The sequence below is a fragment of the Cololabis saira genome, chromosome 15 (genome assembly GCF_033807715.1).
Source record: "Cololabis saira isolate AMF1-May2022 chromosome 15, fColSai1.1, whole genome shotgun sequence".
NCBI lineage: Eukaryota > Metazoa > Chordata > Actinopteri > Beloniformes > Belonidae > Cololabis > Cololabis saira.
In genome coordinates this window covers 20954928-20982809 of record NC_084601.1, presented here as the reverse complement: position 1 = coordinate 20982809, position 27882 = coordinate 20954928, and the positions used below count along the sequence as shown (strand labels likewise).

General features: G+C 40.1%; 1 protein-coding gene across 1 annotated transcript in view; it reads right to left on the bottom strand.

The window, feature by feature from the left end:
• Positions 1 to 27882, bottom strand: part of LOC133460490 (hippocalcin-like protein 1) — a 68651-nt gene that overhangs the window by 31476 nt on the left and 9293 nt on the right. Inside the window, exon 2 of the mRNA XM_061741064.1 lies at positions 3525 to 3692. Within this exon, the coding sequence (XP_061597048.1) occupies positions 3525 to 3620 (96 nt within the window). The 5' untranslated portion in view covers positions 3621 to 3692. The remainder of the gene's footprint in view (positions 1 to 3524; positions 3693 to 27882) is intronic.

Sequence of the window (27882 nt, the reverse complement as noted above, 5' to 3'; positions counted from 1 at the left end):
CCTGGAAGGCCCGGGGGCTCGGATGGCGGTCCCTGGCTTCCTTTCCCGCTCCGAGGGGGGAGGGGGAGTTGGCTAGACTGGAGGGTTCCCGGCCTGAGTCGGGCAATGGGGGTGTGTGGCAGGGTGGAGGAGCAGCCACTCAGCTGATTAGGTACAGGTGTGCCCAATCAACCTCTCCACCCTGCCTGGTTACTTGAACAGTGGCTGCACACCAGCAAGGGTCACTGCTGGGAGGAAGGAGAGCTGCTGAAGGTGCTGGCACGTGTGTCTGGGTGAATATGTTTCCTGCACGAAACCCTGTGTCCTCTGTCCTGTCGGGTGACCCCAAGTAGCAAGCCCTTGCTACAGTGCGGCAACCACAGTGATGAAGACGCTGAAGCAGTTTCCCATTTGTTCTATCCCTTTTTAACTGACAATCAAAAATCAAAAGTGACAGGTTACTTGGTTATTTGTCTTTAATTCAAATACTCAAATTTTATTTTATCAATTTTATTTTTAATCCGTGTATTATTCGTTATTTATATTTTCAATTGTCACTCAAAAATGAAAAAATGAATGTGACGTTTTAGAAAAAAGTGATGCAGAGGGTAAAGTAGGACAAATATTTTCAGATTCCTACTTCTGCGGTCAATAACTCTTACGTAGAGAAATGTGAAAGCATGAATGTTGCCTCTGTCCAACCAATGAAACATAGTCAACAAACTACAAGCCAACTTCCATCAAAACAAGACTCTAAACTGAACAAAAGACGTTCTCAATATGCAACCGAATGTATGATGCTAACTTAGGGACTGTCTCCCCATATAAAAATATTCAATAACTTCCTTACCACCAACTGTAGTGTTACCAAAATTGCTACGGCTGACAATTGTCTCCTACTGGATATGGAAAAATGTGCCACAGGACCAAATTGGATTTTAATATTTAATTGGTCAACTTTACATGAGCTGGAAATTGTTCTGCGCGTCAAAGTGTGGGTAACACCATAGCAGCGCTGGAACCTCTCACCAATTTGATTATGTGTGACCCAACAGGCTGAATTTTCTATTACTTCACATTGATGCTGATTAAATCCACCCAAACGCCCGCATTTAAAGTGTCGCTGCCGACTTCTGATATGAGTCCTTTCAGAGCTGAAACTAAGACTGGCAGAAGCTCTGCTGGATCTGTGGTTGATTGGACTGAAACACGTAGGATTACACCCCATTGGGCTAAATTAAACTCAGTTAAATTTTATCCTTATTGCATCTATTACCATACAAATTGTTTGTAGGTGCTTTTCAGAGACGCAGAACATGACCCCAAACAAATATTAAAGAAACAATGGCAAGTATATAAACTCCCCGAGCGGTTGAACGTTTAGGCCAAACAGTAGCAAGAAAAAAGACTCTTATGACTCCCCTAAATGATTACAGGTCCAAGCAGACTTCCACTTGGAAGGGGGTCCTGAAATGGTCCAGCATGGCCAATCTATACCAGCAGGACACCTGTTTCATGCTGCCTGAGTTTTACCCCATCCTCGGACCCTTCCAATCCAGTCTAACAACAGTCACAGTGATAAATTAACAGCACAACATCTATTCTCTTAAAATATGAATGACTATGTTCTCCATCTCTTAATTCACAGCTCAACAGTTGTGCTCAAAGTGGCAAAGGTGATGACAGCTACCCATTAGCTGTGGCCATTGCCAATCAAAAGACCACAACTCTATACATACATTTCTGGCTTTCAATAATTTTACCTTGTGAGACAATGTTGGACATTTTAATACAGGGGTCAGTGGGGACTGACTTGCTTTTTCAGCCACCCCCAGTGGTCAGCAGAGGAATCACAACTTTTGTGTGCTTCAGCATTGACTTCAACCTATAACTTGTAATGTTAACTCTTGGTCTGAACACAGAGCTGCCTCAATCTTTAGCTAGTAAATTAAAGGTTTCTGTAAAACTGTGGTTGGTTGACAGGACAAGGGGGTAACTATTTCAACATTTTCTCACATGTTTTTTGTTTTGTTTCGTTTTTAAAAAAAAAAAGGAATCAGTGACCGATGAAGAAGTCGAATATGATGAGTGACTAAACCGCACTGTCTAAAATAATAAAATAAAAGTATTTGAGCTAAAGCTGAAATTTCATATTTTCAAAAAGCTTGCTAGCTCAACTTGGATAATCAAAATGAATTTTACTGCTACCATGTGAAGGGATTTATTTAGATGAAAATGTTTACGGCGTTCCCTTGCTGTTGGCGACCTCTCCCAACGTCGCCTTCTCTCACTGGCTGTACCCGGATATTTGGCGTGTTTCATATCGATTGTCATACTGCCATTGCGTGTCAAGAGTATAGGCTTTTGAACACGCAGCCTTTACTGTAGCCGTGTGAACAGGCGGTGCACAAATCCTGTGGCGGTGAGGATGTCACAGTCACACTTCACACATACTCTCGTTTGTGGACACACATGTTACAGGATAATTCTCACTGCATTGTTGCATAAATGAACCTCTTGAAAATATACCAAAAGTTTTTTTATTTTGTCTGAAACGTTGACTGCAATACTGCTGTCCTGCATGCCTTTAAATAGATGTTAGCTGTTGCTTGCAATTAGTAATGTGTTGAAAAAATCGATTTTGCGATTCTAAATCGGTTCTCATGTTAATTCCTAAAAATCGATTTGTATGTCTAAAGATCGATTTTTCTTTTCATTATTACATTGCCTAGTGAGCTTTAATCCCAGTAGTCACATCATTTAATTCACACATGCACTGTTAAGCTGTTGCAATTTATTTCTTTTTTTGCCCTTTAAATGGATATTGAAAGGAATATTTGAGTTGTTTATTTCTTATTTATTTATTTCATACAAATAACTTTTGGAATTTTTTTTTTATGCCCAAAAAAGGAATGTTTTGTTGGACACGAGAATAACTACTGCCATGTTTTTGCCTTTAAATCTGTTTAAAAGTATGAAAACATTAAAGTTTTCAGTTATCATTGCTTTATATACTTTCTTGGGGTTGAATTTGCATAAAATGCTAAAAACCAAATTCTCAAAAATTAAAAACCGAAAAACACAGAAAATGGAAAAAAAATATGAACGGAATGTGTTTTCATACGGCATCTGTTTGCTTCCCTGGATCTGTTTGATAATTCTGAACCAATTCTGAAAGTTCTATCAGCATTCTGGGAGGTGATTGGTCCTTACAGCATCATTAGCTGCCAATACTTGCTGTTGAATCTCAATATAATACTAGTATTAATATGTTGCATAACTACAGTCATATAATTCAGGCAACAGCTCAAAAAACAGTTTTAATAACACTAACCCAAATCAATATCGAATCAAATCGAAATCCTGATAATCGATTCTGAATCTTAAGAATCAGAATCGAATCGATTCTTGACATTTGAATCGATCCCCAGCCCTACTTGCAATGTTGCGTTCTTGTCTATTTTACTCTGAAAATATGTATGATTAATGTGTACAATGCGTTTTACACTCGTCGGCAAAGTCTGTATTGCGTGTGTGCAGCGTACCTTGTACCACTCTTGTAGCTCATGGTCAGAAAACTCAGTATTCTCTCGGAGGTCCTGCAGCATCTCTGGCCGAAGTTTACTGTTCTGTTTCCCCATGGCAACGATGCAGGTGTTTTGGTTTCCTTGACAACGATGGCGTCTACAGCACTAGCCAGGCCACTTTAACACCTGTCAATCAGAGAAAAGGCCACAGGAGCACCGGTCAGCACCAGTTAAGAAGAAAGGAGAATAAGACCAACGTGATCGACAACAAAAATGCTGTTCCATCACTTCACCTCTTCACCTACAGACACAAATCCCTAAAACAAGACTAGACAAAGCTAAGTGCAACCAAACTGGCTGGTTTCAAGTAGAGCCTGGGCAAATGAAATCACCAAGTAAACAGTGAAAAAGAAACAAAACTATAGGGGACTAACAAATCCCCACAGTGTTCATAGTTCAATAAAAACACACCATATGTCATCGCAACACGACCAACTGTACTCTATGTCCCACTCCTCATGACCCGGGATATTATGCAAGTCGCAAGGTCCCGAAACGCTGCACCACAGGCGCAAATCATGAAATAATCTGTTCTGGCCCGTGGTGACGTCAAGCTCAATCCCACAGATCACAGTTGGACAGGGTTTATCTGGCCAGCTGTGTGCTTGTGTGTAAAATCAGCAGCCTGATCAGAGTATTTGTGTGTTCACATCTCTTAATCCTCATCTCAGCTGGTTTGGGGTTGTTTTGCAGCCATAGGATCCGGGCACCTTGGAGTCATTTAGCTGACTGTGAACCAGATCTGCATACCGGGCAATTTTTAGAGACAAGTGTGAAGTCATCCGTCCGGGCTGTCCAAAGCTTGGTCCAAATAGTGACAAGCAAAGGACGATTATCTGCAGCACGATTCATCAAAATAACCAAAAAACAAAAGAACCAAGATTTTGGTCAAAGTAGTCAAAAGCTGTTTTGTAGCTTTGGAGCAGTTTTGTAGAATTGGCCAAAATTTCTCCACAACGGCGTGATAAACTGTTCAGTATTTATCCTTCAGGGATAGCTGTTTGGATGAAAACTTTTAATAAGAAATGTACAATGCAGTTTGGCTTCAATCACTTCATCTAAATTCAACCAAAACAACAAACAATAATATACAAGCAAAAAGGTTTGTCATTCAAACACCACGATTCACAGATCACTATTATCTTTCAGTTCATATGTGATAGCGATTTACACTGAAATGTGCAGTTCTTCACAAAGGTGTGTGATGTATGTAAGGCAAGGCAAGTTTATTTGTATTGCACAATTCAACACAAGGTAATTCAAAGTGCTTTACATCAACATTAAAAGCGGCAAGACACAATGAAACAGTAAATAACAAATAAAATGAAATAAAATGATAAGAAAAGAGGTAAAATAATAAAAAGCACAAGTTCTTAAAAAGTAAGGGCAGTAGAGTACAGCAGGTACACATCTCATTCTTACAATGGCAAGAATTAAGTTTCTATACGGTCAAAACGTACAAAGACCGGGTCAAATACAATATTACAAAAGTAATCTGTAACAATTCGTACGGTGAATTAAATCAATTTGACAATTCTATGCCACAATAACTGTTTCCAGGTCTTATTTCACGCAACTGATGAGAATTACGTTTCTATACGCTCAAAACGTACAAAGACCGGGTCAAATACAGTATTACAAAAGTAATCTGTGCCGATTCGTGCGGTGAATGTAGTGGATGAGTGTGTATTGGAGGAGACACTTCAGCATCAGTGGTAACACAGTTCAGCTGTGATGACAGGATGTTATGACGAGAAACTGTCTTTTAGAAATATAGTCGAGCATAAAGAGAGGTAGAAAAAGGCCAAACAAAGTAAGCAGAAGAATCCTGGAGACGAAGATTAACAACCGACGGTCCACTCAAGACACAGAATCCGATACTGCATCCAAACAGGACTGCGGATCATTTAAATCCACGTTATATGGGTCTCCTCCCGCGATCAGTTTTACTCTCATCCAGTGTGGTGAACAGGAACGTCCTGAACCAGCCACATTAACACTTCTTCCGGTTTACGTACTACAGTGTCTTTTTTTAAACAAGATATGTTCAGAGACTGGACAAAACTTTCTGTTATTCAGCTCTTTTTTGGTTGTTCTCATACAGGTGTGCCTCATTCATAATCTCCCTTCCCACTCTCCATTCTGAATGAGGCAGTAAACAACCATTCTGTATTTAGTTTTGTTCTTTTTTTTTGGTCATCTTCCCGCCATATTCTCTCCCCCTTGTTAAAATCGCCTCAGATGATGATTCACATGTCTTTATCTCAAACTAAGTCCCAGAAACCCAGGATGTCTTCTTCTTCAGAGCTTTCCTCAGGGATGTCTAGGATTCACGGTTCTTATATGGAAATGTTGATTAATGATTGTAAAATTAAATGAATTTAGCATTTCGATGGAACAGTTCATGGATTGCATAACTCATTAAAGTTTTCAAGGGACTGCATAGTTCAAACAATTACTAACAAGTTAGAAAGGGTTGAGTTTGTTAACTTTTTAACGATGTTCTTGACTGCTACGTTGCGGGAGTTCAGCTATTAGTGTCTTTGGTCCTTTTAATTACAGTATCAGTTAGGCTTGAAAGTCTCAGATGAAGTTTTCCAACCTCCTGTCTCCTGAAGCAAATTGCACCAACGGCATTACATCAATGTGCATGCAAAAATAAAAACAAGCACAGGTCCATTTATAATTGCAGAAACTTGAAGAAAACAGTCAAAATGTAATGATGTAGCAGGAGTTTACTGCAGCCTAGCAACATTCCTTTGAGCAAAAAAAAAAAAAACAAAATTGTCTATCCACTCTTTAATTAGCTAATAAAATTAAGTTCATAATAAATGGCTCGTCCCCAAAGGTATACGATAAATGCTGGGACACTGACAGTAAAACTGGGAGCCAATTTCCAGGCTCAGTGCAGCTGGGAGAGCTGCAGACATCATTTATGACTTCTTGCTTTCTGTTTAGTGATTGGTGAAACCCGCTTACATGGGGGATTAAAAAGTCCTGGTAGAAAAAAAGCAGCTTTTATTCGCACTATGTTGTTATGCCACACATAATCTGCAAGATCCTCTCCCTAAAAATAGATAGTTTAATATCTCTGCATATCTATTGTAATAATTCAACAGTAGACTTTCCATTCAGTTGCCTGATTGGGTTTTTATCAATAATATCATTCATTCTGCAACATGGCAACCGAGACATTAATACATTCTCATCTAAATGACGTAAATAAAAACTGCATTACAGCTTCCTTACTTTACTTTTAGTGCCTGGCATGTTTTGCACTGGACTTTACAGTACATGCGTAGATTACCGGTACTCGGGCTGAGCCCCACTAATGACTTTATACTTCAGTTAAATTGGCACTCGTAAGGTTTCAAATCGACTTGACGTCTGATTCAATAAAGTTTCATCAAATGTAATTTTCTGTGTGGTTGTATGAAGAAAAAGAGTCTAATGTGGATTTAAAAAAAGAAGGAAAAGGAAAGCGGCATGGCGTTATCTTGTGGCAGTGCCTCCACAAAGAAATTTGAGTGCAGATAAATGTTGCATTTTTTGCTCTTTTCAACCGCCACCTAAAGTTCAACGTCCTGCAGGAGAATCTGTGATTGGCAGACACATGTCCCTCCTTTTCATAAGGACAGACATATCTGGCTTATGGAAGACGTGCTAAAACCCAAGTTCAGCCCAGGTCATGAACTTTGGGATCTGCAGTGAACTTCGGGACACTTGTTAGTGTTGTAACTGAGCCACGAGTGCCAAAAATACCCCAGATTAGGCCCAGAACACTGTCTGACAACCGGGTTCTGTTTTTGAATGATTGCTATCAAGACTAGCAAGACTTATCTCTCAGTTTACACTTTATTTGCAAGGCTTCAAGAGATGCTTTATTTTGTTGATGCCTACAGATATCGACGAAAACGCTCACTTCTTGGTCTGTAGCCACCGAAGGCGCCATCATGTTGCTTTGACAACGAGCCACGCTTCTGCTTCACTTATTATCACACTCAACACAAATTTCAACACTCTTTTCACACTTTTGGTGGTTCTTGACAGAGTAATTGCACATCTTGCAATAATAGTTTTGACATTGGGATAATGTTTTACAAGGTGAAAGAGTTTATGTAGTTAGGTAGTTGTAAATCTCCTTTTGCGGAACATTTCAACACTTTTGGTGACCAAATTACGACAAAGATTCCAAGATATTTTGTTCTTTGCATGAGGAGCCAGCAGTACCTTGGTTTTTTTGTCATTCCAGTTTCCTGCCATCCGTTTTTATAAATTTGCGTCATCCTTTAGTAAATGCTCCGTGACTGTGGTAGTTATTTCTGTTGTTCACTTTAGTGTTTGAACACATTAAGATAGGCCACCTTGGTAATGAATTAGTATGTTCCACTGTGTAAAAAGGGGTATCAGCTAATGGAATATTACATTACTTTTGCAGTTAATACTTATGTAATTAATCACAGAAACATGTGTTATCCACAACAGACTAACTGTTCTGAAAAGTGCAGTTTCTTACATTTTCAAAAACTTATTTACAACATTGTTATACACTTTTCTAAGGATAACCATTTTACAGTAGAGAGATAACAGAGAATAACAGGAAAATGGCAAAAAACACAATAAAACTCGAAGTTTTAACTGTAACTGCAAACGATTTCATCTAAAGATCACTAATGTGTTCTTGGTATTCACGCTGAATGTAAACTCCACGTTACTCTAGAACATCACTGGATGTTCTATGAAGTCTCTACATTGATATTATTGAATAGGTTGTAAAAAAAAAACAAGCGATTGATCTCAATCATTTGATTTCACGTCCTTGACAACTCTGAGGGGGGTGAATTTTCTGTGTAACATGTCAGTAAAGTTTATACAAAGCAATAGATATATTTTTTATATGATCGATCGACAGCTGGCTCAGCCAATGGCTAGCCGTTATGACATCCTCATCCATAATCACCATGCTACCGCACTTAGCGATCAGTCAGTAGTCTGTATAGCACCGTCTAAACGCAACAGTATTTTTTTCTTCAGCATAGAATCATCATATGAAACAGTATAATCTGCTGTAAACGTCTGCCAGCAGCCCTGCAGGGATTTTGCCAGGGATCGGTGGAAGAAGCTTGTAGTTAAAAGGTAGCTTTGTTCGAAATACGATGGGTGTGCTCCTGTCAGCTTCTCGAGCAACATGGCTGCGCTCAGTTTGAAGAAGAAATGGGCTTCAAACCGATTCTCCAGAAACCAATGGGTCATGTGACTTAATGCTTTGTCAGTCTGTGAGTGAGAAGTTGACTGCTGAGGTCATGCAGTGTTGATACAGGCTTGACAGTAGCCACCTAGACCATTAAACCCATACCGTGGTCACAAGTCAAGTAACAGGAAGCATCGTTTTATCAAGCTCTGTACAACCTCCAGGTCCACCTGTGGATTTTTTGGCTCCATTTAAAACAAAATGGACCAAATGAACTTCTGAGCCCTGGTTAAATGACAGGAGCCACACTCTCAGACAGAAGTGCAGACATGCTGGGAGAAAGTGGAAGAAGCTCCACGTCTCCCTGCACACGCTTCTATACTGTTTGCCCAAAAAGCTGTTAAATCTGCTAACATTCTTTCCTCGATTAGTCCATGGCCTCATGTTCTGGTCCACAATTTTAACTCGATTGCAGATCCCTGTGCTGGTGTTCATGTTGTGGCTCCTTCTGCACTTGGTCAGAATTTTTTCTGAAATTTTAAATTGAAAAATGTCTCTTCTCTGAGACCCTCTCAAATGAGAATGATTATGACCCTTCTATGCCTCCATTATTCACAGGTACATCAGGTACGGCCTTGCACGTCTGCTTTAGATAACCATAGAGAGGTTTCATGTATTTCCATTTTGATTAGTATGTCCTTAAGACCAAGCAGCTTTTAAAAATTGCCATTGTACAGCCTCTCATGAAAAAGAGAAATCTTGATCCACATGTTGAAAAAACTATTTCAGCTATTCCTATTACAGGCCGATTACAAAGCTTTTGTGTTGGAGGTCCTGGAAAAGTTGCTCTCCAACTACAGGCATTTTTACAGAATAATGACATTTGTAAAAGGTTTCAGTCTGGTTTTAAATCATCAGAACACAGAAACTGTTCTTTAAGGGTTGATAACAACCTCCTTTTAATCACGCATCCTGAGTGAAAAAACTGATCCAACCTGTTTGTCACTTCTAGACTAGAAATGGATCCAGGTAGTTTTTTTCGGGGCACGTGTCCCCATTACCAGGAACAATCCTGTAAAAGTGGCCCTCAAGAACCTTTACGGGGCCTAAAGCGTTCCTGAAGTTGGAGCAGACCAGAAAAATGTGATGAAGTTGAAAACGATAGATGCACCGATGGTTCAGGGTTCGGTCCACATGACTGCTGTGTGCTGCTGACGTCCCTGACTCCCCCAGTCTGGCCTTCGGCAGGAGGGTCCCCCCTTATGAGCCTGGTCCTGCTCAAGGTTTCTTCCCTCCTAAAGGGGAGTTTTTCCTTGCCACTGTTTGGCTTAAGGCTTTTCTCCCACTATGGGAGTTTTTACCTGCCATTGTTTATGTAATAATTGCTCGGGGGTTTATATTTATGTTTATGTTCATGTTCTGGATCTCTGGAAAGCGTCTAGAGACAACATCTGTTGTATTAGACGCTATATAAATAAAATTGAATTGAATTGAATTGAATTGTTGACGGATTACATGATATAGAGGTTGGGGGGTAGGGTTTCTTTTAATCTCAACTGCTAGCACCACAGTGTTTGTTGAAAAGGAAGAGAAAAAAAACAAGTAGCATCCCTTGTTTACTTGCTTCTTCTCTTTCTTCTTTCGCTGCATTCTTCTACAGCCGTGTTATTTGTTCTTGGGTGGTGCTGCAGTTTACACGCCGGCTGAAGGGGCTGAGGGGGGTCTGCCCTGTTAGAGGATCCTGTCGGCCGAGTTTCCCCTCAATCCCTGCTAATGCTAACGCACCTATTATGTTCCTTATAGAGCTCTCCGTTCTCAGAGGGCAGGTTTACTCGTAGTTCCTGAGTATCCAAATTTGGAGGCCAGGCGTTCTGCTATCAGGCACCGTTACTATGGAACCAACTTCCAATCTGGGTTTAGGAGGCTGACACCACCTCCACCTTTAAAACCAAACTTAAAACCTTTCTGTTTAGTAAACCTCTAGTTAGTGTTTAGTAAACCTATAGTTAGTGTTTAGTAAACCTCTAGTTAGTGTTTAGTAAACCTCTAGTTAGTGTTAGTAAACCTCTAGTTAGTGTTAATAAAGCCTATAGTTAGTGTTAGTAAATCTCTAGTTAATGTTCAGTAAACCATCTAGTTAGTGTAAGTAAACTTGTAGTTAGTGTTAGTAAACTACGTTAGTGTAAGTAAACCTCTAGTTAGTGTTCAGTAAACCTCTAGTTAGTGTTTAGTAAACCTGTAGTTAGTGTTAGTAAACTACGCTAGTGTTAGTAAACCTCTAGTTAGTGTTTAGTAAAGCCTATAGTTAGTGTTAGTAAACCTCTAGTTAGTGTTCAGTAAACCTCTATTTAATGTTCAGTAAACCTCTAGTTAATGTTAGTAAACTACGTTAGTGTTCAGTAAACCTGTAGTTAGTGTTTAGTAAACCTCTAGTTAGTGTTAGTAAACTACGTTAGTGTTAGTAAAGCCTATAGTTAGTGTTCAGTAAACCTCTAGTTAGTGTTGATTAAACCTCTAGTTAGTGTTAGTAAACCTCTAGTTAGTGTTAGTAAACCTGTAGTTAGTGTTAGTAAACCTGTAGTTAGTGTCAGTAAACCTCTAGTTAGTGTAAACTCTAGTGTGTTAGAGTCAGTAGTCGTAGCTGCAGCTGCAGGACCAGACTAGAGCAGCTGGTCTGAAACAGAGCTTCATCCTAGATGATGCTACAGGCCTATGCTGCAGGGAGCCACCAACATGATCCACTCAGGGGCCATGCTCTGAAAACCGCCTATAAACCATTTGTTTTGAAATAAATGCTATATAAATAATACTGAATTGAGTTAAATTAAATTTGAAAGAACTTTGATAGAAGTCTCCCCCACATTGGAGTGAAGAGTTCTCAGGGAGGTCAGGTGGAATAGAATAACATTAAAACCGTTTTTTTTTTAGTAATGACGGATAGGGAGGCACTGCCATTATCAAAGAAGTGGAAGCAAAAGCCTTCCTATATCAGATATCTAATAAAAGCACTCTTGCAGGGCACCTATCCAGCGTAAGCTGCAATAAATTGGAAAAACAAAGAGGTGGAGAAGAGATTGAGATGTAGAGAGGGGAATGAAAAAGAGGCAGGAGCTATATTAAAAAGACAAAGCCCGAGAGTTATAGCACAGATAAGTCTCAAGACCAATTTAGCAGTTTAGAGCCCAGTTTTCTATCCAGTGTTTAATATGCTTATAAGACGAGAAAAATCCACACTGAAACACCAGCCTATAGCTCAGTCGTTGGGGAGCAGGATGCAAGAAGCCTGGAGGGAAAAGAAACCGGGGCGGGAGTGTGCACTGATGTGTTATAAAGCACAGTAATAAAGCACACGACGTTTGTGCCATATACCAAAGGAGACTGATCAAAAAAACACTTGCGTGTTTTCAGCATAGTGTTTCCCATTACGACATGTCAAAGCAGAGCAATCTGAGAGGCCACCTAAGACGGATGGAAGCTCATATCTTTCATTGGAATGCTTTTCCCCGTTTCTCTTCTTACGTGCACTATGCAGCTATGAATTCTTATTTTAGACATCATTCTAAGATTTAAAAAAAAAAATGTATAAAGGTGTAAGGCTGGAACTGTTTTCATTCAAAATCGTTGAATTAATTACCCAAAATGATTACCCTTCCAATACCCAAAAGAAATGGCTTCAAGCTCACACACACACACACACACACACACACACACACACACACACACACACACACACACACACACACACACACACACACACACACACACACACACACACACACACACACACACACACACACACACAAAATATATTGTACTTTACAACTCAGCTTATCTCCAGATGTTCTTGTCAACCCTTTACTTCCCATCCCCTGCGGTCCACGTTGCTGATCGATACAAATCAACTCAGCGAGCCTGAAAATTAATCTAAGAGACAGCAAGACAATACAGAACAGATAAGGAAAAGGACAGGAAGAAAACAAGAGGAAGCACTGATGAAGAGACGGAAGAGTTGAGGAAGGACAAGACATTCATGGAGTGGACAAAAATAAGAACGAGGGCAGCTCCTCAGAGTGAACCTCTCTATTGCAGAGAGTTTTCAGAGTCAATTGTTTAATGATTTATGATCAAAGACAAGGCACACCATGTGATCTCAAATCTGAGGTATCTGGAGGTATCTTGAAAGTCTTTGCATTTGGATTTTGAGGAGCATTTTCCTGACATCGGGTCACAAAGAGAAACTCCAAGGTGATATAAACAAAACTGTTGCAAATTTAATTATCAAGTTTACCAAGTTTATTACCAAGTTTATACAAATGTATTATCAAGTTAAACCAGGTATTTTTCCAGTTGTGAGAACCATCTGAATAAAGGAACATTTGTGGATACATTTGTTGGTACTTGTCATCAAAGGCTTACATCGTAATGTTTTATGTCACCGTTTAAAGAGAAGCAAATGGACTTTTCTTCAACAATACTGAAATTAGTGATACAATATGTAGTTTGGATACAAAATATGTTCTCAGATTTGGTTAAATAGAAGATAACCTTGTGGACATAAGGAACAGAAGTACTACAACTGAATGCAGGAGCTCAGCCCTCTGACAGGAGGATGACCACCATCCAAGTCCGTTTGACTGTGAACGCCATAAGAAAGGTTTCCATTAGCTTTCCATCTTTTTTGTGCATAGTGGTCACTACAATTTCCAGTTATTTGAAAGTTGTTTGAGTGCAAATAAAAACTAAGTCAATCCAAGAAGGATGGTGGAAGGGTAGAAGTACAGAGCCTGGAAGTCATATGTGCTTGTTCCTTCTATAGCAGGAGACCCTAAAATAAATACATAAATAAATAAAAGGGAGCATCAAGCAACAACTGAGGAGTAATATAATTGTTACAATTTCCAAGCACTGATTTTGTGATGGGAAGATATTTCAATTGCAGCTCCTGCCTATATTTAGCTACAATTCACACTAATGCTGCAACTTTTTTGTTTGTGAAAATACCTCATCTACATTCATTTTTTTTGGCTTTTACATCGGTTTATGAAATAAAAATTAAAATTTAGTTTTTATTAGAATGCCCTATTTTTTTGTACAAATGAGTTCTATCATTGGAGTAACGATCCCTGTCTTTGTTTTGTCGAGGTCAGTTGCAGAGCATGATTTTAAGAAAGCTTCGAGGACAGTGGAGCAAGTACCATCTGAGTCAAGTGAGGATGATATAAGTGGCAGTGATGAAGAATGACTACCAGAAAAAAGGAGGAGTAGCAGATATTGGCCGGGTTTCCCAGATCAGTTAAGTAGTTCTTAACAGCGAAAGACTTCTTTCAAACCTTCTTAAGGAGCCTGTGAAAGAAAATCGCGTTTCCCAGAGTCGCTCTTAGCTTAAGTATCTCTTTCATTAAGAAGGAAATGAAAGATGCTGCTGACCCAGTCTTTACAACCATCTTAGTGAACAAAGACTCACAGATCCAGCCGCGTCAGGCAAATTAATATCACACGAAGCAATGAGATATTAAAACAATGCACCCCGCACAAGTTTTGATCTATTTTATACTTTAGATTTATATTGTTTAGCATTTATTGGTGACAGCAAAGGGGGGAAAAAAAAGAAAAATAAGGAATAACAAGTGTGTTCCTGTATATGCTTTATGCATTACGCACAAATAAAACGATCATCATGAATATCATTTATTTGATGATTTGGCTGCTATACATCATGTTCTCGCTGCAAATCAACCGCGTCACCGTGCGCGAAGCAGAACTGTTTTTATGAACGCATTCGTGCGTCAGCACTTCAGTCCCCTGGACGTGCTGTCGGACCGGGCTATCAGGCAGCCGGGACACTGATCCTCCTGCGCCGTACCCGAGCACCTACATGTGATGACAGTGAAGCAGCAGCTGAAGAACGAGATCCTTTGATGAATCGTTCATACAGTCTCAAATATAATCAATGGTGTCGGTTTATATTAAAGAATCTTTTTGCCCAGAAGAAAAAAGAGCGAAGACAACGACCCATAACTATTTTCTTCTCTTGAAAAAACCCACCTGCGGGATGCAGCAGCATCAGAAGAGCAGGAATACGTGCGTGGCGGGGATGATCTCTGCAATCGGAAGCCCTCTATAATTGTAAAAAGAATTTCACTTATCACGGGTTCTTTTTGGAACATAACCCCTGCGAAAAACCAGGGATTGCTGTAATTCCACGTTGCGATTTGCGAAACTCGCCTTCTCTTGGCTCATGTTTTTGAACGCACACACCCGCCCACCACGTTTCCTCCCGGTTTCTGCGTGTGGGGAAAAAAAGCCTCACTGTAGCCAGAAATAACGGAGTAACGCACCGTTTGGATGAAAAAGGGTCATTGAATTATATTTATCATCTTAATTTTTCATTATAACGCACAGGCAGCAGGGAATTAGTGCGTTAGGTAGCAGTGCTGCGTGTGAAAATGCGCTGATAGTGATCGGTGATCGATTTGCCTGGCATCGATTGATTTGGTTTCAGAACCGGACAGCTGCTCCAAAGAGCTTCTGAAAGAGCGAAACTAAAGAACGGTGTTAAGAAGTCATCTGGGAAACACCCATATCTTAGGGTTCTCTCTTAGTTCAAACCTTCTTTGAACCTCTCTTAAATCCTTAAGAGAGGTTGGATCTGGGAAACCCGGCCATTAGCAGTAGTGACAGCAGGGCTGGGGATGTTGGGAGATCTGAGGATGCTGATGGAGCTGAAGATGCTGATGGAGCTGCGGATGCTGATTGAACTGAGCATCCTGAGTATTCTCAGGAAGCTGAGGATGCAGAGAGTGCTCACGGTAGGGCTGGGGATCGATTCAAATGTCAAGAATCGATTCAATTTCCGATTCTTAAGATTCAGAATCGATTATCACGCTTTGATTCGATTTGATATTGATTTGGGTTAGTGTTATTAAAAATGTTTTTCTGAGCTGTTGCCTGAATTACAGTATATGACTATGCAAAGTTATGCAAAATATTAATACTAGTATTATATTGAGATTCAACAGCAGGACCAATCACCTCCCAGAATGCTGATATAACTTTGCTTTCAGAAACATCGTGTGGGTCAGAATTACCAACCAGATCCAGGGCAGCAAACAGAGGCCCTATGAAATCCTTTTTTTTTTTTTCCATTTTTGAGAATTTGGTTTTCAGCATTTTATGCAAATTTAAACCCCAAGACAGTATATAAAGCAAAGAAATATAGACAAGTTATGCAATTATAACTGAAAACTTGAATGTTTTCATACCTTTAAAAAAGGCAAAAACATGGCATGATGAGTTATGTTCGCGTCCAACCAGAGCATTCCTTTTTTGGGCATATAGTGCAAAAAAATACCAAAAGTTGTAACGTAATGATGAAAAAAAAAAATCGATCTTTAGACGCACAAATCGATTTTTAGGAATTAATATGAGAATCGATTTAGAATCGGAAAACGATTTTTTTAAAACACAGGCCTAGCTCACGGTGCTGAGGATGCTTAGGATGGTAAGTCATGTCACTAAACAGATTTGAACAGTTTCTGAGGTGTGTTCACATGAGCCAGGAAATGCTGATAGAGCCTTGCACCAGCAATCGATTCTGATCAATTTAAGATGATTGATGAAAATACCACTCAGTTCAAAAAGCACCTATCTGTTACGCAGTACATCCCAATAAAAGAGAAACCGTTTGAAGGTGTGGGTGAGAGCAGGGACAGATTTGAAGCGTATCAGGGTTTGGCTTAGCATGGTGCAGTGGGTGGATTGGGAACAGCTGTAGATGTATAGAAAGACCTCTGTGACTTCCATATAGACTTTTTATCTGATGACGGACACGTACTGATTTTCTAAAGCATATTTTACAGTGAATGTTTGTCGTAGGCTGACATGTTGTCCCTGACTGGAAGTTATTTTTGAAATCAGAGTCAATCTTTTTACAGTGGATTTAACAGTATTTGGAAATGTTAAAATATTTTAACACATTACTTAAACAACATTAAAACCAAAAGGTATTTTCCTAGTGTTCACATGATCTTATTTTAGCAATTGTTTAGTTATTTAGTCAAAAATTCAAATGGATCTTGTCCACGCTAGGGGTGAAACACCTACTTGTACATGCTAGGTGTAAAGCCACAGTGATGACATCGTGAGATTTTCAAGCTCCCTGTGACAGCAATTAATTAATTATTTTAATACTATGCAGTGCTGCCAGCACAAATCCATATAAAATAGAATATGCACAGCTTAAATCAAAGCAGGTAAGATGAATCTTTATATGGTAGCCAGTCTACGATGTTTCATTTCAAGAGCACGGGTATTGCCTGTGGCCCTCCGTTGCCTGTCCTCCCCATTCTCTCTCTCTACCCTTTTCCTGTCTGTAAGCTTTGAATAAAGGCCACTAGAGCTATAAAATCTTTAAAAAAACTAATATATAAATTATATATATATATACACACATATATATGTATATTTATACATGTCTCCGTGTGTGTATATATCGTATAATATAGACAGAGAGAGATACTTTAGTGACTGAATTAAGCATAAACCAAATATAAGTTGTAGCCTATTACTTTACATAAAGCATGTATATTAATTTGATAATTTGATACTAACACTTGTCTGTTTTATTGGTCATTTGGCTCCTAGTGCCCAAAAAAAGTCGGCGTCACCGTGAAATACCGGGGTATACTGTACCAACACCGTCAACGTACCGTACTGTAAAGTCCCACATCGTTACATGCCTAGTCCATGCTTGTGGGCTTGTCATCAACTTCTTGAAAAATGTCTGAAGATATTTATTTTTTCATGTCCAAAGAGTAATAAAAACAGGTTGATTAGGTTATTTCTGTCTTCTGCAACACAATATTTAAAGTTTTAATCAGACAATCAAGTTTTTAGACCTCCTGCAGCATTTAAAATCAATGAAATCCCACACTTATAGACCAGTACCTCCTCTGGACATCGGAGCTTCCCACAGCACACACACTTTCGGTTGTCCTAACGCTCCACAACTGTGTCAGTATCACAACAGATGATAAAGACGGACAGGAGGAGGAAGCACGTTCAACACACGCTCACTCTATGCCAACATCCACGATGGGCCATAAACAAAGGGAAACAAGAAGCCAAACAAAAGAGAAGAAGCAAAAACAAACCACAAACATGAAAACGACAGAACCAACAACATTAGTACTGTACCATGATCCAGGGGATTACAGAACCAATACCCTGTAAATAATGTCATAAAATAAAGACTGAGGAAACATGAAGGGCTTATAATACGTGGGGGAAAAAAGAAACGCACACAATGAGACAAAGAATGAAAACAAGAAATCAGCCGTCACGCATCATTGCAGGAGGATGGACCACGTCATGGACTGGAACAAGGAACAGATCATCTCATGTGAGACCAATACATCCAAACAATGGATTAAAGAGTCCATTGAAATCTGGAAGCGGACAAGCGATGCCATCAACTGGGACAAGGGGGCATACACTTGTATTTCATCCTCCAGCGGGGTGTGGGGGTTGGCGATGGATGCAGCCCGTCTGGGTTTGACCCAGACTGACCAACCGATAGATGCCACATCAGCAGCACGAAGGCTGGAGTTCACAACTGAAACGGTCACAGCTTCTCTTCTTGAAATCTGAGTCTCTGATCAAATGAAAGCTGAAACCTTCGCCCTGTTGTGTCTTTGTTCTGATGTGTCTTCACTATGTTGTGTCTTCACCATGTTGTGTCTTCACCCTTTTTGGCGCTTTTCCACTAGTACCTACTCAGCTCTACTCATCTCAGCTCGGCTCGACTCAACTCGGCCTGGTTTCTTTTCCATAACAATTCAGCACCTGGAGCAGAAGTAGGAGGGTTGGAGCGAAGCTGCTGTGACGTATTTGATTGTGTATCTAAACAAAGAAGACAACAACACTAAAGATGTAGAACCTGGAGGAGATGATATTTGTGCTGCTGGGTCTGTGGCTTGTGTTCTATATCAAGTTAAAAAATGAGAGTGAAAGAAGCTTCAAGCGGCAACCCTTTTTTTTTTGTTTGTTTGTCTCGGCGCTGCTGAAAAGTCAGCTGGGAGCCGCGAGCAGCTATGAAGTGACAGAGCTCCTGGTAGATCTGGTCGTTTCTTATCGCCCGTCTAGATCCCTTTTGAATTCTCTCCTCAGCCACCAGGTTTATGAACATCTGCACCTCAGATTTGGATCATCAAACAGACTTTTGCACTGCCATTGCTGGTGGAATAAAATGAAGAAGAAGCCGCCGCCAGAGTCGCTCTTTCGCTGATTTCCGCCTCCTGACTCAGACGTCTGACTCCAACCCCCTGACTAGTCGGAGACCTGTAGTGCGATGACGTCCGATGCAGCCGACTCAGCTTAGAACCTCGGCAGAATAGATACAGAAAAGTATCTACGCGGCAGGTCAGACCCCTAGTGGAAAAGAACCAAACCGAGGCGAGTCAAGTTGGGCTGAGTAGGTACTAGTGGAAAAGTGCCATTTGTGTCTTTGCTCTGTTGTGTCTTCTCCCTGTTGTGTCTTCACAGTGATCCAGTCAGGTCTGAACAGATACATTAACAGTCCTGTTCCTACTTATCTTTTTTGCTTGAATGCAGAGAAGCATTCAGTGTCTCTTGTAGAATCCAACGTTATCGATGTTTAACAGTTAGCCAAAGCTCATCACTCCTCAGAATACGTTCTCGTTATGATGCTGCCAGAGATTCATATTTTATCAGAAAGAAAGAGAAATCAAATCCATAGCTGTGGTTATATGGATCACCTTTTTTTAAATTTTCACAATGTTTTTTTCAGATGTTGAATCTTAAAGGGATTTTCAAAAAGCCTGTCTTATGTATAGCCTTCTCACAGCAGCTCCTTATGAAATATTTACACTGGAAAGCTCATCTTCAAGGCTGGTAGCACAAAATTCACTGGAGTATCACTGGAGTATCACTGATTTATTAACCAGCTCCGTCTTGCAGCCGCTCCACATGTAGGTGTGATTGCATGCAAACTTTTACTTGACATCTGCATTCAGTCATAGCAAATGCTCTCTGTAAATTCACATATGAATGACGTTTTTTCTGCTGAGTCACAGACAAAAGTGATTATGACAGTTCTTTGATTGCATGATTTTGCTTTTCTGTACCTACACTGTGTTCTCCAGCAATCTGTAGAAGAGCACAGTAACAGAGTTAGAGGATTTTTCACCTAACTGGAGAATATGTATGGATATGTATGGAAAATGTTTGCAGGGTTAGATTTCCGTCAACTAATGTGGATGGCAGAGGGAAGAAGTAGAAATAAGAACAAAAACAATTGCTGCTGAATCTGATTACGCAGAACAAGAGGAGTGCTGATGGATAATTAATAGAATGTTTTTTCCTCTCCTCTCTGCCTCTCTCTTCATCTGTGCTCATCTCCGTATCTGCTTTGTGCAAAACTATGGCCTTTCATGAGTGTGCAATTCTAATTTATGGCCTGAACCATACATATAGTGCCAGCTAGAGATCCACAGCTTTGCTGAATCATAGCACCACACTCAGTAAGACGGTTATACCAGCAGCTGCCATGGCTCTATGGGGGGTGGGGGGTTAATCTGGTGACATCTTTATTCTTTTATCCGTTGGCATGCACTGGTCTGTCTTTTTCAGTTCCTACTCTGACTCCGATGTAACCAGTGTGGCACGTTATGACATCGACATAAATGTTTTAACATTCTATTCTTGCAAGTAAAAAAGCAATCACGAGGAAATGGCTGGCTAAAGACTCTCCTACAGTTGACGAATGGATTACAATTATTAAGGATATTTACACAATGGAGAAGCTAACATTTATTCTTAAGTCGGAACAAGAAAAGTTTGAAATTTATTGGGAAATTTGGTCAAACTATGTAGCAACATATACTGGTTAAAGCGATGAATCCCCCCCTGAGGTCTTAAATCCCACTCAACTGGTTCTTTTTTTTGTTCTTGTTTTAATAACTACACAATTATAAGTTAATGCTATACATGTATGCAGCAAACTATCTTTATTTAATTTACTAATATTATCACTTGAGTGACTTTTATGGGTGTCACTGGGGACAATATCACCCCATGATAAGAAACTGCTTGAGGTAGAAATCATAGATGAAAGATGGGGTACATGGGGCAGATAAATATTCTTATGGTTATTCTTTAACTATCACAATTGTTTTCCCTCTTTTGGGAGTTGACAGTTGCCTATTATCTCAGGTATATATATATATACCTGTATAGGGGTGACGGGAGAATGTAAGTGTTTTTGTAAGGATGCCCTGCTACTTAAATTCTAGGTTACTTTTATTTATTTATTTTTTCCTTCCTCCTTCTTTCCCTTTTTTTTCTTTCTTCTATGCGTAGATGATGAGACTTAATATGTTTACAAATTGTAGAGCAACATGTATAAGCTGTCAATTCTATTCTATTATTGTGACTTGGATGGAGAGCTAATCACATTAGGACCTAGGACAACATTACTCTCTGAAAAAGTAAAGCAACATCTGTTCCACTGTACACTGATCAAGCATGTTCAATAATTACAAAAATGCCACAAAAATTTAAACCAGATAAGAACCCGAGCTGTTTTATCCAGAACTGAAATGTGTAGCTGCTATTCTTCTGGATGAAGTGAAGATTATTAAAGCCTTTATCCCAGTGATAGGAACAAACATTACTGTGCATGAAACAGATGCAACACAGAACTTGTACTGCGTCAGTCGTCCTTGTGAACCACAGTCCATTCAAAGCAGGACTTATGTGCCTTCTTTGCACATTGGTGTCCTTATTCTGAGCAGAGAGACAGACTGAGGGGGGACAACCTTGATGCACAGCTGAGACGCCAAATGAGCTGGTCGACCAGATGAACTGACATGTACTGTATGTCAACTCACTGTGTTATCTTAGCAACATAATACCAATGACGTGGTCATCAGCTGCCACTGCAAGTCGCGCAGCCAGTTTACTACTTTGCAAGTACACATTGATGTGGTGCTGAGACATCCCTGTCACGGGTGCCAAAGGTGTAATAGCGGTGGCTTAACAAAGACATCTTTCATACATGGTTATGGCTCAAGTGATTAATGGAAAGCTCTTGCTAGCAACTGATCTAACCAGATCTATAGCATCGACAAATTTCCCCCAGGGGTCACAAGTGCAGCTAATATCAGGATGCTCCTTCACATTACATTTCCCAGTCCATCTCCATTTCTTCTTTTTTCTTCTTCTTACTTCCATCTATCTTCTGACCCCTAAAAACCATTTCCAAGATCATTCTGCAGTTTGAACAGTTCTTGATCTTTGCTAACTGCCTCGCCTCTACCGTGCTGCTGCCTGAGCTCCCACGGTATTACTGCTCTAGATCTTTCTGTCCTGGTCCCGCCAACAGAAGCAGCAGGACCAATTGGATCAGACCGTGTGGCCTTTCCTCTTGTTATTACACTCCAACCTCAATTTCAAATAAGATTTTGATAGCAACAATGTTCTCTTCATGCTGGGACAGAACAAAGTTTACCTCAGGGTAGCATGCCCTCACCTTTTAACAACAGTTCACATACATCCAGGAACTGAGGAGACCAATTGCAGAGGTTTGGGGAGAGAAATATTGTATTCTTGTCTGACATAGGACTTAAGTTGCTCAACAGTCTTGAATGTATTATTGTTCTCTTTTATGTAGGTGTGGCTGGACTCCGACACCCCTGCAATAATGGATGGATGGATGTAGGTGTGGAGGCGTCATGCACGCTGGTTCGGCATCCACACTCTTCCACTATGAACCCATACCATTGTAATGAGATAAGAAACCACAGGCACCACAGAGAAATTGCAAAGATTAGGTCAAACCTCCAAATCTGATGAGAGGATGAGGAGAAAACTTGACAGGGGAAGAATTTATGGAGAATACAGGTCTACCCTTGTATTTGATTTCCTTCTCCTTTCTTCTGCATATGCCTTGGGTATGGGGTAGGGAGTTAAAACCAATGCTGTTTACTACTAAGAAAAAAGGGCATGCAAGCCTGTCTGGTTCATGCCAAAAACTGTAGTATCCTGTAATAAAATCAACATTTTTATGTTGAGAACTACATCATATTTTTTGAGACTAGTGCACAAGTTAATCAAACAAAGCGTCTACACGTGGAAGAGTCCAACAACACCAAAAACTGTTAGGAATTGGTGGTTGGACTCGGACCCAGATGTAGGAGAGCAGGAGTCCCAAAAAGCAGTGATTTATTAACAAAAACAAACAAAAGCGCAGGTTAGCAGGATGGCAAAAACCCAGAACAAGAATCAAAAACTATAAACCCTGAACGTGTCTACAAAAACTTGACATGGAGAACACGGAGGGAGGAAACAGTACGGAACAGCAGGGAGAAGGGAAAGACAAGACCAGATATATAGAAGGGTTAACGAGACACAGGTGCAGACAATCATGGCCGATGGGAACCAGGGAAGTCAAACTAGAACTGAAACACAAAGACACGGGCTTCAAAATAAAACAGGAAACTACCAAAACTATAACAAAAAAACTGTCTGATGAATCCAGTTCAGCTGACTTGACGGTCTTTTGCAGGATGATGCAAGTATATGGAGCTGCAAATTTAAAAGTCTGCATCTTATAATTCTACAATATTTATAATTATTGACGGAGCTCTTTATATTCACTGTTTACCTGGGAACACCACTCATTCGCACACATGCATGTAAATACACTGTAAAGGTAGTATACTGTGTATGAGTGCACTCATTGAAGTATACCATTTGATATGTGGCTACTTTCTGCTCTGGTTAATTTAAATAAATGGCATGAAAATCATGAAGAATTTAGTAGCACTTGCTTGCCATTGCATATCAAGCGTGACACAAATCTGCAAATACAGTGTCAAAGGTCTGAAAAAGGGGCAGGTAAGAAGGCAATGTCAAACAATCGTGATCATGTGTTGCTTATTCTGACAAAGAGAAGAGGTAAGAATTTTAATATGAGAGTAGATTCTATTTTGGGGAAGACAAGAGAACGGCAGCTCTCCAAGGGTTCCCAGAAAGAGCCGTCCCTTCCAGGTGAAGGGATGAAAAGGCAGAAAAGAGAATTTTAGCTCATGTCCCAGAACATTGACATGCTCCAGCACGGGGGTGAGAGCCTCAAAGACAAAATCAGAGCCACTCGCAGGAGTTATGCAACACACCCATTTTTTGTTGCTGGAGGCAATTATTTGCTTAATCAGGTCAAGGACTGTTCTATGATGAGAGGAAGAACGAGAGCGATAGATGGGCCTCTACGCGTCAGTAGGTTTGGTGAGACGTGGTGGTTGCCATGCTTTAACCTGAAGGAATCATGTTTGAATATACTGGTGCGGCATCACAGCCACCTTGCTGGTGTTAGGACTCATGGGGTGTCATGTCACCAGGCAGGGAAGGAGAGTCTCGCAGTGAGGAAGACCCAGTGAGGAAGATAAAAAGTGAACCGTGAAAGCAAAATTGTATGGACTGGAATGCCGATTTACTTGTAAACTCCCAATCGTCACCTGATGTGTGAGCTCTGACTAAAAGAACAAAGTTGTGACTAATGCCGCGTTCCATTTACCTCGGAAATCGGAACTGGGAACTGGGAATGGCAGCCATCTTGGAATGGTAACTCGGGGGTGGTGAAGCTTCTCCCACTTTCCCAGTAGGAAATCCCACTTCGAGGGGCGTTCCAGTTGAAAATTCCGACTGGGAACTGGGAAATTCCGACTTCCGAGGACAAATGGAACGCGGCATAAAAGCTGCCAAATTGACCATAAGGGAGCCACTCTTTGACTTGTTCAGCAATTAGCCTAGCACTGATGAAAGACCAGCTAACTAAGATTATCTGGGGACCTGCGGTGATTTGTAGTAATGGCAGAGGACGTCTGTGATTTTTAATCCAGTTCAAATCACAAGATAGTTTTAATCCCATCCATGATTCCGTGAGGTCCAGGCTGGAATCTTTCAAAAGAATTTCCTCTCGTCGCCTTTTTTCTTCCTTTGTCTTGGTGTAATTTTGGCAATTGTGGTCCACAGTGAGATATTATGTTACTCAGTCTATATCCACCCCATGAAGTGTAATGATCATCTATTTTTAGATGATAAACATACAGATATGAATCAACCTTAAGTGTCACACCGAGACGTATGAAACAAGACGTCCAGCTCAGCAGAAGAGCAGAGTGAGATGAAGTCACGTGTGGCTGCATCACGCAGTAAGAAACGTGTCTTTCATCAAGATCAAAGCCTCTCTGACAGCACAAAACCTTTAGGGCTTCAACGAAAACTCCGAACCCGCTTACATTTACTGTTACCGTGGAAACTTAAAACCGCAACTGATACGTCATTTTTGTTACTTGTCAAAATGTGACGTGTGGTCCCTGAACTCAAACTTATACTCAGTCTATTTTCATTTTACAAAAAAAGCCATAAGAATAATTAATAGAAAACAATATAGTCATCCTTCAAATCCGTTATTCCTTCAGTTAAAATTGTTAAAATTGAATTAGTGGACCACAGAATCAATATACAGAAAAGAATTGAAAAAAGAGAAAATAAGTATAACTTAAAAGGAACAGAGATCTTTAAAAAAACAAAATTCAGGACAAAATTTATGGAACCTTGTGTTTCTGTAAAAGGTATCAGTTTATGGAACAATCTGGATATAGAAGCCAAAGAATGCAAATCAAACATTACATTTAGAAGAATAATAAAAGACAGTTTGATGAAGAAATATCATGATAATTGTTAAGTTGGGTGAGTTTTCTTTTTTTCTCTCTCTCTTTTTAGCACCATTGTCATATTTTTTTCTTTGAATCAAAAAAAGAATACAACTATCTGTGTTTGACGACAGCTATTTTGTGTTATTTTATAACTTTCTTGTAGTTTTGTTTTTTTGTTTTTTTTTAAATTGTGTAATTTGTCATTTGTTTTTGTTTTTTTTATTATTACATTAATTGAAATTTGATTTCTTAAGGAAAAAGGGACAGATAAAATAAGCTTAGTTTTCTTTCTGTTCCCTTTCAATCAAGGAAAGAGATTTGTTGTAATTATATTGAACTGTTTTGTTTTTCTTTTAATGAATGAAATAAATATTGGAAAAAAAAGAAAAGAAAATAGGCTCTTGAGTGTCGGATCAGTTCCTTTTAACCCAATATTCAAATTTAATGTTAAATAAAAGGTAATCGTTTACTACAATTAAAACACAGACTTGATTTATCCAGCAGGAATGTGCTGAATGACATCCAGATGTTGGGGTGTAATTTCAGCATCACTGCAGGTCCAGGGGTCATTTAGTCCAGTGTGAACAGGAAAACCAACTACATCCACATTAAAGCTCATCAAAGGAAGCTTTTTTTGTTAAAATATCAGTTTGAATTTTAATTAGGAGGAGTATTTGGAGGATAGGCGAGTACGGAAAACGTGGTCCTGAGAAGTGCAACAATGGTCAGTTTCATGTAAAGATATTTATTTTGCACTGCATGTCTGTCTTTTGATCACTTCCTGTCATCTTTACAAATGCTGAGCTGTCCTGAGCAAACCCTCAAATCCCGCTGATGTGTCACACTTGCCGATAACGTTGATTTGGACTTTGATGTGGATCCCTGTCAAAGAAGTGGTGTGTGTTTAGAAGAGTGGAAGCGAGGGCCCGGGAGCTGTGCCGAGAAGTCATCACTTTAATATGAAGCAGAGGACATCCCTCTCTAAAACACTTACATAAAGAGGATTTAGCCTCCTCTTCGTGTTCTCACTAAAATAATCTAACCCTCAATCAGCATTGCTTATTTCAGGCAGGCACCCGGCGTAACAGGAAGATTTGATCCTGTGTCGTAGATGACACATCTGTTCACTTTCTCTTGACTCAGTCAGGAAAATCAGATGGTGCATTTGAGGCAGCGTCTGATATGGGAGAAGAAGGAGAAACAACCGATGAGGCCTGACAAAAGTTATGTAGTCACATCTGCTCACACCAAAATAGTCTCCCTTTCAGATTTCTGTCCTGGTGAGGACACGGTGTCTAAAGAAAACCTTTTCCTTGACTTTTGTCAGGAAGGCTGTAAGTCATCTCAGTGAGAATTTCTATTTCACGACCTTCATGTGGCCTTAACAACCCCAGGTGCTGCCCGCCACAGATATCTGTGATGGAAGACCTCAGATCAGAGAGCAATCACTTATTTCCCTCACATTCAGCACGGCTGTGGCGAGAACTCCCACCTCATTTGTTATGAAGCTGGTTCCTCAGCCGGCTGACACTGAGTGCAGAATCACATCCTCTTAGATTTGTGGTTTCCCCAATTTCTTGTTCTCACCATGAGGGCGAGAGCCCTTCCTACATCGTGATACAGCTGGATACCACAATCGTGTACTACAATAAACTAACCCACCAGAACTTGTATGCATATCTGATTTATTGCAACAAAGCATTTCTAATTAATGCTAATATTGTCTAAGCTAGAGGGGGGAAAATAGTGTACAAGTGACCTGGTTCTGAGCAGATGCTGGCCATGCTCCTGCTCAGAATTCCTTAACGATTGCAGGTGATATGCCAGACATCTAACCATAAGAACAGCAGGTAGTTTCTAGTACAATAGAGGGTATGCATTGACGTCACTTCCCCACTGGACCACGCCCCCTTACTCGCACTGAGTGGTAAAAACAGCTGCAACTAGTGGAGAAGACGGGATAACAGCCGATTATCGGCTTAAATTAAAGGCAGTTGGACTTGACAGTGACCCGTACAGTTACCTGAAGAACCAGTGGTCCATGGACATTAATATTTGGCCACGAATCGAGTTTCCTGATATTTATATGTACTTAATTTCTACGCCGGGGAAGCAAAGCTTGAAGGCATACAAAAGTCTTGACGCTTGGTCCTACTTCAAGGCAGGATTTGTTGGCAAAATAAAAGTGATGAGGACACGGAACTTCATGATTTGACCGTATAACGTTAGCTACCCAAAAATCAAACATTACCTGATACAAAATGGGAACCGCAAATCCACGTTTCGGTGTCTGGAATCCAGTTGTTTCTGCGAATTGCAGCGATCCATTTGTCTCTCTTAAGCTTATTTTTCAGCAATCTGTAAAACGATAACTCCGATTTCTTGCTAA